Source organism: Equus przewalskii, chromosome 15 (assembly GCF_037783145.1).
Source record: "Equus przewalskii isolate Varuska chromosome 15, EquPr2, whole genome shotgun sequence".
NCBI lineage: Eukaryota > Metazoa > Chordata > Mammalia > Perissodactyla > Equidae > Equus > Equus przewalskii.
This window is the reverse complement of record NC_091845.1, coordinates 78,066,798-78,078,809: the sequence shown is the minus strand read 5'-3', so window position 1 is coordinate 78,078,809 and position 12,012 is coordinate 78,066,798. Positions and strand designations below refer to the sequence as shown.

The 12,012-nt window shown below is 35.6% G+C and overlaps 1 protein-coding gene across 5 annotated transcripts in view; it reads left to right on the top strand.

Moving 5' to 3' along the window:
- Positions 1-12,012, top strand: part of ATR (ATR serine/threonine kinase) — a 108,901-nt gene that overhangs the window by 64,186 nt on the left and 32,703 nt on the right. For all 5 annotated transcript variants that reach the window (XR_011527196.1, XR_011527195.1, XM_008507753.2 and 2 more), the window contains exons 27-30: positions 1,428-1,638; positions 3,594-3,772; positions 6,494-6,658; positions 7,698-7,789. Coding sequence is in view for 3 of the 5 variants with exons in the window: in XM_008507753.2 (XP_008505975.1) it covers positions 1,428-1,638; positions 3,594-3,772; positions 6,494-6,658; positions 7,698-7,789 (647 nt within the window). In the remaining 2 variants the exon portion in view is untranslated. The remainder of the gene's footprint in view (positions 1-1,427; positions 1,639-3,593; positions 3,773-6,493; positions 6,659-7,697; positions 7,790-12,012) is intronic.

Here is a 12,012-nt window from a genome sequence, read left to right as displayed (position 1 = left end):
CCAAAAAGTAGAACTGTTGGGTTATATGGTATGTACTGTAGGAGAGGCAAACATTTCCTCTATCCACCCTAGGTCCTTCTGGCCAGGCTATGAATTAAATTCACGTGAGGCAGAATAACAGGAGAAAATTAAACAAAGCTTTATAATATGTATACATGGGAGAGGCTCAGGAAAACTGAGTGACTCGCCAAAATGGCAGATGTTCTCATCTTAAATACCATCTTTAGTTACAAAGGAGGATGTTGGGGGTGGGAGGAGTCACTTATGGGAGATTACCAGAAAAGTGCAGTAAACAAGAGTAAGGTTATTATGAAGATTTAAGTCCTTGCCTTCCTCATTGATAAGAGTTTCTAGAGATAAGCTCATCCTCCTCTTCCTGGTACAGAGTGGGAGATACCTTTACACATGGAGATTTCCCTTACAAATATAAGTGTCTCTTATAAAGGGTAACTTCTGCTTTTCAGAATTTCTCTCGTGTCTGCAGTTTTTAAAAGTAACCAGCTCAGAATAATCCTCATGCCAAAGAACCATATCTTGTGGTGGCCAATTCTGATCCCCCACAGTACATTTAAAATTTTATTAGAGTCTTCAAAATTGTCTATACTGATTTAGAGTCCTACCAGCTGCTCTTAAGTGTATCCATTTCCCATACACTTGCCAATACTTGATATTTTCAAACATTTAAATTTTAGGCAACATGATGGTTAAAAAAAAAGACATGTTATTGTTTTAATTGCATTTTCATTATTACCAGTAATGGCCATTTGGACTACTTTTCGATAAATTGTCTGTTCATATCCTTTACTTATTTGGGTGGAGGGTGTCCCTTCAAATTAATTGGTGGGAGTTCTGTATGTAATCTGGATATCAATTTGTGCCAGTCATATCTTACAAAAATCTTTCCCAGTTAGTGGTTTTCTTCTTAACCTTTGTTCATACCTTCTGCCGTACAGAAATTTTAAATGTAAATGCCAAACTTGTAAATCTTTTATAACTTGAATTTTAAGCCTTTTATGTGATGCTTTCTCTTATCCAGTGTCATGAATGTATTCTTCTCAGTTTTCTTTTAAACCTTTTGATTTTATGTTTAGCCCGTCAATTACTCTGAAATTGATTTTTGTGGATAGTGTGAGATATTGTTTGAAATTTTATTTACTACTAGTTAGCAGATAGTTTCATTATCATTTATTGAATAAGCCAAAACAATTTTTTAAGATTTTTCTATTTGCTTTTGTGTTTCTTTTATAGTAGCTTTTCTTTGGGGTACTATTTTATTGGCTTAATTATAGATAAGAAAGATAATTTATTATTAATCCACAGTGGGATTTTTTTCTTTTGAAAATTGTTGCCTTAGAATAGTCTTATATGTCAGATAATAGTAAAATGATATTATATAGACATATTATTAACCATAAAATTCTTCTTAGGTTTATACAGAAATTATGGCAGTTCTAAAGCATGATGATCAGCATATCATAAGTATCCAAGACAGTGCATCTGATCTGTGTCAACTCAGTACACAGACTGTGTTCTCCATGCTTGACCATCTCACACAGTGGGCAAGACACAAATTTCAGGCACTAAATGCTGAGAAATTTCCACAAAGCAAATCAAACAGAGATAAAGTAGACTCAAAGGGTGAGTCATAACTTCTATTTATTTTCTTCTGTTAATTATTAACCAATTAGCTCTTTCCTATATCAGTTCTATAATTTAAGCGTTAGCTTTTAAAAGACCTATGTTTTCTTGCATACCTTTTTCTCCCTGTAAGGTGGCCTTTTCATTGAGAAAAAGCAGTGAATTTATAGTTAGAAAACTTCTCTTTAAATTCTTACTCTCGTTTCCTTAGGCAAGATACATATCTAATTTTTCTTTGTGTGAAATAGAGTTAATATTATCTCGCTTAGAAGGTTGGGGATTAAATGAGATGATGAATATGTAAATTGTATATTACACTATACCCTGCTATACATTGTGCAGTTTTTTTCCTGTGATATTAGAACTCCCACTAAGGTGACTAAAAGGGGAGCTCATTAGAGTTAGAAAATGATACTTGCTTCTACAATATAAGCTTTTGCTGAGAGGAATTCTATTATTAAGACAGTAATGGATACTCTTAATGTCCTTGAACCTTTGTTTTTTTCATTCTTGCAGCAAGTGGATAAAGTATATAATCTGTCTGCTTCTATACACCTCAGCCATTTTAATGGACATTACTTATTTTTCCCCCTAGGCTTTGAAGCTAATTGAAAAAATTGACTAACAATCCTTACAGAGGCCTTCACTGGCACAGCTCTCAATTTGTGAGCCTTTCTCTCTTGCTGTTTCTATCCTTGCGAAAGCACATACACTCCTGTTCTTAAGCACCATAGTTTGTTATTTTTCTAAAATGGTTTGGACTTGCAAATAATTATGTTTGGGGGAGTGTTTGTCTCTGGAATGTGGCTAATTATTAATGTATTTTCCATTAATTAAACAATTAAATGTTCCTATTTCTGCATGTGAAAATGGTACTATAAAACCAAACATGAACTCTGTTATCACCATTTCTACTAACATTGCAATGAAAAGTCTAGCTTTTAAGAAAACACTTGTAATGGTTCAAATATGTAAAATGGTTCAAAATGGTTAAATGGTACAATACCTTTAACATTTCTCATAATTTGAAATGATCTACAAATTTTGATGGAAGTTAGGGACTTATTTTAAATAGAATTTCTTTTAAATTTACTATCTTAACTATTTAAATTTTGGAGAAATTTGTTTCCTATTTTCTACATGCTGTTGTGAATCATTATTAAAATTTATGTTGTTTTTATCGTGGTGATCGTTACATAATATATATAAATATTGAATTATTGTGATGTATACCTGAAACTAATATGTTATTATATGTCAGTTATACTTCAATAAGGTTAATGTTTTAAATGAATCTTCTTAAACTAGACTGTTCTCCTTTAGAAGTTTCTAATTTATGTCTTAGGCTCTTGAAAAAAATTACCCTTTTAAAAGTGATTTTAAATTTATGATTTTACTTTAGAGGCACTTTACTTTCAATTTTTGTTGTTGTAGTTGATATTGCATATATGGCAACACAGGGGAAAAAAAAGAAATTGTTAACAAAGAATTCTAAACTTAAAATTATATTTTCATAATTCTGCCTTTTTCCTACCAATGGCTACATTCTATTAGTGTTTTTATAGTTATCAGTAATAAATAACTCATCTTTGTATTTTTTGTTTCATTTTTATATCTTTTCAACATTTAATATAGATTTAAATCCTCACAACAACATTGTAAGGAAGGCAGGACAAATACTAATATTTCCCTTTTATAGATGAGAAGCAGAAGCTCAAGCAATTAAATGACCGTCCATGGTAAGGTTAAGTAATAATGATGAAGTTGAAGCAAGAATCTTCTGAACAATCATCTTGTTGATAGTTACATTCTAAGTATGATACCTTAATACATTTAGATTAATTTATTTAGTGAAATAAATTGAATTTAAAATGAATAAATTGAAATATAAATTGACATTTTTAAAATTTCATCTTATAAGTCTTTAATAACTCAATTATCTTTTTATAATCTAGTATCGACTGTGGATTATGAAGATTATCAGAGTGTAACTCGTTTTCTAGACCTCATACCTCAGGATACTCTGGCAGTAGCTTCCTTTCGGTCCAAAGCATACACGCGAGCTGTAATGCACTTTGAATCATTTATTACAGAAAAGAAGCAAAATATTCAAGAGCATCTTGGATTTTTACAGGTTTGAAATTAATATAGTGAACTTAATAATAATGTTTAATATAACCAGTCTTTTATGTTTATATTGTTCATTTTATTGAACATTTTATTGAGTGTTTTAGATGCTATGCTAGGCAATAGATATTTGTAAGCACTTTAGAAGCTTACAGATTAGTGGGGAGAGATAAACATCAGTTCAGTGTAATATCTTAAGGAGAGTAATGTAGATATACCCTGAGTAAGGATACTTAACTCATCTTTGTGGAGTGGGGTGAGAGGTGGGAGTGGGTGAGCAAGGGGTCAGTAAGGGTCTCTTGGAGATGATGCCTAAGCTGGGTCTTGAAGAATGATAGATAGGTGAAAGAAAGAGGCAAGACATTCTAAGCAGAGGCATCCTTAATGGAGTGGAAAAAAAGTGTGGCATATGCTAAAGTGTTAGTTTTGGAATGGCAGAGAAAGGATAAAGATTTGGGCAAAGGAAAGATAAATCATAGAGGACCTTTTAAGTTGTCCAGGATTCTTAGAAGACTTGAACCAGGGAAGTGCTATCGCCAGAATGGCCTTTTTGCTAAATGCCTGTTGCAGTCATGGAGAAAAGATTTGAAAAGGCTATGATTCGAGCAAGCAGCTCATTACTATTCTCTTGAGAAATGTGGGCCTGAATGTGGGGGTGGTTGCATAAAGGGATGTACTGGTTATAAGAGAAATCAGCCATGACAATGCTGGTGAAATAATGGTTTAGGTGATAATATTATGACTGTGTAGGGAAGAAAAGAAAGTAAGTACAGGTCAGGTTAATACAATGGAAATAAATAAGAGGTCATTGGTGGGCTTTTTTCAGGTCAAAAAGCAAAGTGTGGCGAAAGAACTGGAAAATTAGTAGCGTGTAGTCTTTGGATAAGTATTAGCTCTCTCCTGTCTTTGTTTTCCTCTTTGTCTAGCTTTGAGTCTGTTGTTCATTGTAAAATCATTCCCTTAGAAAAATGTTCAACTCCATTGTCTTTCTTCCTATGTGTTGTACTCACTTTGTAAAACTCCAACCCTGGATAAACTCACCCATCTGCCTTCCCAGTGTCTGCATGTAAGCAGCTGAACATTGCTGGAGAAAAATCGCACAATGAGTTTTAACTGGTTTTAAGTTCATAATCTCAAACAGCAGCAGGATTTTTTAACCCCACTTTCCGTCTTTCTGTAGGAAGCCTGCTTTCCCACTCTTCAAGGTTAACTATTTCCTACCTTCTCTCTTTTTTTTAAAGATTTTATTTTTCTCCTTTTTCTCCCCAAAGTCCCCCAGTACATAGTTATATATCCTTTGCTGTGGGTCCTTCTAGTTGTGGCATGTGGGACGCTGCCTCAGCGTGGTTTGATGAGCAGTGCCATGTCCGCGCCCAGGATTCGAACCAACGAAACACTGGGCCGCCTGCAGCGGAGCGCGCCAACTTAACCACTCGGCTGCGGGGCCAGCCCCTTCTTGCCTTCTCTTATTTCTCTGCTTCCACCTCACTTACTCTTGACTGATGATCTTACTTCATCATTCATTAGGAAAACAGAAGCCAAATGTCTACCAAATCTGAAAATACACTGGCTTCTGTACCATATTCTTTTTTTTCTCTTCTGTTATTACTGAGGAAGGATCCCTTCCTGTGAAAATTCAGTCTTTCTACCTGTGTTCTCAATTTCAAGGATTCACTTTTTCAAATATTCCTGCTTTCTAGTGTCATTAGTTTCTTTTTCTCAACCAGGGTATATAGACATGCTCTGGTATCTCTACCTTAATTTTTTATAATTCCCTTGATCTTATGTTCTCCTTCAGATACTTCCCATCTTTCTGATTCCCTTTACAGCCAGCTTTTAAAAGAATTTTCTATCTTCCCTATATTCGCTTCTTTACTTCTCATTCACTCTTTGCCCATTCCAACAAGACTTCTTCCTCCATTCCACTGGCACTAATCTTGCTAAGAAAATCAGTGGCTTCCGTATTAACAAATCCAGTCAATTTTCCCTAGTCCTCACTTTTTTTAAACTCACAGATTCATTTGACCACTCCTTTCTTCTTAAGATATTTGCTTTTTTCCCACGACTTCTGGGATACCACATTCTCCAGGTTTCTTCAAACTACTCTGGTTTCTCTTCTCAGTTTCATTTGCTAGTTCTTCCTTATCTATAAATATAGCATAGAACAACTTTAATCTCCTTCCCTAGCCCTCTTTTCTTTTCTCTCTATTCATTTCCTAAATTATTCCTTTTTTTTCCCCGCCCATCTTTATGTTAACTGCCCCTAAATTTTTATCTTCAGCCTGAATATCTCCTTCGAACGCAGGTTTGATGTCTTAGGTTTTTTGAAGGCATCTCAATACCAGTATATTAAAATGCTTGTTTAAAACTTTTTAAGTTTTAAAATGCAATAAAACACTTATAAACTATTTTCAACAGAATTTATTATAAATTGGGTTTAAAGAGAGGTCAGGTCCTTGAGGTTCTCTACAGCTCTCAATATCAGTAACAGTTACTAAAGTAGGTTTGTATTTAAGTGGAATAAGTGTGTTGAGGTAATAGAATGGCTGGAAATAAGTTTATAATTTTATTGTGAGTCTGCCTTAAAACAAATACTTATTGTATTTGTTTTTTTTTTGAGAAAAAATTTTCATATGCTCTTTTCACATAAACTTCTGGTTTTATAGTTTTACTTCCAGTTGTGTTTTTTCCCTCATTTGATTGATTTTTTTTTAATGGTTCAACAAAGAAATTGTATGCTGCTATGCATGAACCAGATGGAGTGGCTGGAGTAAGTGCAATTCGAAAGGCAGAACCATCTCTAAAAGAACAGATCCTTGAACATGAAAGCATTGGCTTACTGAGGGATGCCACTGCTTGTTATGACAGGGCTATTCAGCTAGAACCAGACCAGGTAAGATAATAAATGAAAGGGAACATAATGAAACAAGCCCTAGACTAGGAACTCTGTAAACCTTAGTTTCCATGCTGTCTCTACCAATGTCCCAGTGTGTCTGGAAAATATTTAACCATCTCTGAGTTTGAGTTTCCTGGCTGATAAAATTAGAGATTTGTGCTAGATGATCTCAAAGATCTCTTCCAATGCCAAATTTCTATGACCTTAGAAATCCCTGAAATGAATGAGATTTATTGTGGAGTATGTTTATATTAAACTGTTTAATTACTCTAAAATTTATATAATTTTAGTTTGTCTTAAAAGTGTAAGTATTCATCAATTTTTAATAATAGTAGTGATTCTCTACAGTTTAAGAAACTTTTTCAGACTTTATATGCCCCCTATCACCATCTGTGAGTCTCTAAAATTGTCCCTTAGAATCACTGAGCTACAATTACTAGTGGGGGTCTATTACATATCTCATGATTGTTGGGACAGGAAAGAGATTAGGATCACTGATTTTAATTTTGGCTTAGATTCTCTCTAATCTTGGGGTATTGCTTTTTGTCATGTTTGACATGTTTATTTTCTCAGAAGCTCAATGTATAGGGCCTTTGTTTTTCATAATCTTGTTTTTAATCTTAAAGAATATTGTACAATCCTATTTATTTTCAGTTATTAAAGCCCAAAAGATATATTAATAGTATTGTGACGTTTGAATTTTAACTTTTATATGAGAAATAATATGATGATCTTTAACTAAAATATTAAAAAGTATTCATTACTTTTATATTTAATTGGAACCAAAAATTAGACCAAAATAATAAATTCAATCTGAGATTTTTTTAGATTGTCTGCATTTTAAAAAAATATTCAGATGCATTTAGGACTTTGGTAGGGAGCTCTGACATATAGCCAAGCAAGCCAGTTGCTAAACTAAGAAGGGTAGGTTCAGTGAGGTAAATCTATTTTTTAATGAACATCAGCTAAACTGTTTTTGGCTCCTAAGATATATTTGAAGTGACAGTTGCTATTTTAAATATTTTTGTATTTCTAGATCATTCATTACCATGGTGTAGTGAAGTCCATGTTAGGTCTTGGTCAGCTGTCTACTGTAATCACTCAGGTGAATGGAGTGCATGCTAACAGGTAATATTTTTTAAAAGGAATTATTTTCTTTTTTGTATCTGAATGGGAATTTTTAATGATTGAATTGGATCCATGTAATGTTTACTAAAGTAATGATATTTTTTTTGTGTTTTCATGTGTTGGAGATAAGCACTAAAAAATATTTTTTCCTATTTTCTCATAAGTTGATCTAGCACTTAACAGCTTGTCTTCTATCTAAAGAGTCATCCTTGAATTAGATTTGCTTTAAGACAGGAACCTTCCAGAGCTTACCTACCACTGTGGAGGCTCGTATGGGTACTTTTTCAAAGGGTGTCTAAACTCTGCCTACATTATCAGCACCAGTTATTTTCTGTGTTGGGGAGGGAGAAACTTTGCGACTGAATTATGGAATACCCCTCTAGACTGTATGAGTTGATTTTCCCCTAAAGGACTGATAAAATTAAAAGCAGCTTTCCTTTCCTTAAAAAAATGGGTTTGTTATAGCAAACCAAATGATACCAAAAAATAGTGCTTATGTGTGGCAAAGATTAAGGCCACACAGTTCTTCTAATTTGGAGAATAATTGTAGAGATTGGTTCTGCTCTTGAAGCTACCTTACTTTGAGAGCTGAAAGCCTTATTCCTTAGTATATTTACCAGACCTCAACTGACTTTTCTGACCAGTGAGATCTGGTCAAAAGGATGGAATCTTAGTTAAGCAAAGGGCACAAAGGCCACTGTTTTTACTTACTTATTTGTTTATTTTTATTTTTTTCTCTTTTTTGAGGAAGATTAGCCCTGAGCTAACATCTGCTGCCAATCCTCCTCTTTTTGCTGAGAAAGACTGGTCCTGAGCTAACATCTGTGCTCATCTTCCTCTACTTTATATGTGGGATGCCTGCCACAGCATGGCTTGACAAGTGGTGTGTAGGTCCACACCCAGGATCTGAACCAGTGAACCCTAGGCCGCTGAAGTGGAACGTGCGAACTTAACCACTATGCCACCGGGCCAGCCCCAGGCCACTGTTTTTAGTTAGATCACTCTGAATGCAGCTCTTCTAAGTACAGTTTCTATAAATTCCCACTTGTGATTTATAAAGACCACCATTCTACAATGTCTAAGAGCAGAGAAGCTCACAGTTGGTTAGATGGTTTAACAGTAGTGGAATTTATAAAATGTATAAAATGATGGAGGAAACTTTGCAAAAGCAGGGAAAGAATTGTTATGTTTTAGATATAGAGCTTATGAATAAAGGGATTGTGTGAATTTGGGACCATTTTTCATGACTCGAGCCGAGGTGTCAAGCTATGGTACACACTGGACAGTTAGACTCCTCTTTTCTCTTGGAATCTGGGATACATAGAGCCTCCTGATCTTTGGGATGTGAAAAGGCAAGAGTCAACATTCAGTGAAGGATGCTATATCATATTGGAGCAAATGGTCATTGAGGGGACATGTTTTCCTTGGGGAGAATATTTGCATTTAAACAAATATTTCTCCAAAATTATTGACTCTGCTTGACCTACACAGTCATTCTTTTTAATGTGTCCATTTATTGGGATAAGTTCTCACAACCTAATCCTCCTTGCCATTTGGTATTTCTTGCTATAAGGCTTGGTTTGATACACCCTTTCTGGATAGCAAACCTGCTAATTCTACTCAGATTTTTATCCTAAAATTTTGATATTTTGGCATCTGATGGTAAACTTGTAAAGTTATTCAAAGTTGGACTTTTGAAATTATATTTCTGTTCTATTTCTTTTAGCTTTGTCCTAAATTGTTTTTGGTCATATTCATATTTAGAAATTAGAGAGTATTCAATTCTTCTGCTATTTTAGATTTTTTTTTAAATAAAAATTAATGGACTCATTTCTTACATTTTCTCTATGTGTTTTTACTACAGAAAGAGCAAGGAGGGCTTTTAAGGGCATTGATCTCAGCCACTCTGAGTCTGTTACCTTATTTTATTGTATTTTTTTTTAAGATTTTATTTTTCCTTTTTCTCCCCAAAGCCCCCCGGTACATAGTTGTATATTTTAGTTGTGGATCTTTCTAGTTGTGGCATGTGGGACGCCACCTGAGCATAGCTTGATGAGCGGTGCCATGTCCGCGCCCAGGATCCGAACCGGTGAAACCCTGGGCTGCTGAAGCAGAGCTCAGGAATTTAACCACTCGGCCACAGGGCCGGCCCCATGTTACCTTATTTATAACATGGGGATATGTGTGCCTTTTAGAGTTAGTAGATAGTCAAATGGAAAAATGTGCCTAGCCTAGGATCTAGCATTAGCAGGTATTCAAATAGTATGATTAATAAAGAAGAAACATGGGGAAGGTCTAGCTTCTTTTGTGCAGTCACAATCCAAAATATCACTATCCATCTTAGTGTCACATAAGTAGAATGCTTAGGAAAAAATACTTACTTATATCCTGTTGGCTTTACAAACCCAAATTTTATTTTATTTTATTTATTTATTTATTTTGAGGAAGATTAGCCCTAAGCTAACTGCTGCCAATCCTCCTCATTTTACTGAGGAAACCTGGCCCTGAGCTAACATCCATGCCCATCTTCCTCTACTTTCTTATATATGGGATGCCTACCACAGCATGACTTTTGCGAAGCAGTGCCATGTCCCCACCCAGGATCTGAACCTGCGAACCCCGTGCCTCCGAGAAGCAGAACGTGCAAACTTAACAGCTGTGCCACCGGGCCAGCCCCCCAAACCCAAATTTTAAACTAACTGAAATAGTTTAAGAGTAGGGTTATATTTTAGGTAGATAATTTTATATCCTTTATTATGCCACTGAGACATCATTTGTACCTTTCTTATGCCCTTACTAGTGAATGTTCTATGCACCCCCCCCCCCAACTGGCCCTCACCCACCACACCAGCTCCTGTATTTTTGTCTTAAATGTAATTCAAAATCCCAAGTTATTAGAATTGCTTACCTCTGAATGCATGTATGTTCAGTTGGCTTTTTTTTTTTTTGGAGGAAGATTAGCCCTGAGCTAACTGCTGCCAGTCCTCCTCTTTTCGCTGAGAAAGACTGGCCCTGAGCTAGCATGCATGCCCATCTTCCTCTACTTTATACGTGGGACACCTACCACAGCCTGGTGTGCCAAGTTGTGCCATGTCCGCACCCGGGATCCGAACTGGCGAGCCCCGAGCTGCTGAGAAGCGGAACATGCGCACTTAACCACTGCACCACTGGGCCGGCCCGTCCATTGGTTTTTTCTTCTTCTTGCCCTTTGTTCAATTTAAGCATACAGCTAATCTTACAACTGCACTTTGTAGTTATCCAGGGATTAATTCTGCTCTACTATATGGCACAATTTAATTTATTGAGGAATGGCATTTTTAAATGGCTCTATCAGAAGTAATTACTGGAAAAATGTTTTTGGAATGAAAAGATTAAAATTTGGGGGGTTCAGGGGCCAGCCCCATGGCCAAATGGTTAGGTTCACACTCTGCTTCGGCGGCGCAGGGTTTCCCCGGTTCGGATCCTGGGCACAGACATGGCACGACTTAGGCCATGCTGAGGCAGCATCCTACATGCCACAACTAGAAGGACCCACAACTAAAAATATACAACTATGTACCGGGGGGCTTTTGGGAGAAAAAGGAAAAATAAAATCTTTAGGAAAAAAAATGGGGGCTGGTTCTTTTGGATAGACGTAATTATTTTGTGTCCAAATACAAAATACAGACTGTCCTTGACTTATGATGCTCTGACATACGATTTTTCAACTTTACAATAGGGTAAAAGCAACACACATTCAGTAGAAACCATACTTCGAATTTTGAATTTTGATCTTTTCTTGGGCTAGCAATATGTTGTATGATACTCAGGTCGTGATGCTGGGCAGCAGCAACCCCTGAAGCTACCAGTCAGCCACGCAATCATAAGGGTAAACCAACCAATACTATCTCTGTTTTTCACTTTCAGTACAGTATTGAATAAATTACATGAGATATTCAACACTTTATTATAAAGTAGTCTTTGCGTTAGATGATTTTGCCCAACTGTAGGCTAATGTAAGTGTTCTGAGCACATTTAAAGTAGGCTAGGCTAAGCTATGATGTTTGGTAGGTTAGGTGTATTAAATGCATTTTTGACGTGATATTTTCTGCTTACAATGGGTCTATCAGGATGTAACACCATCTTGAGGATGATCTGTACAATACAATACAAATACAATAAATAGAGCAATTAATAAATAGAGTAAATAGAGTAACTAAACCAGTGGGGGAAATCTTTAAATG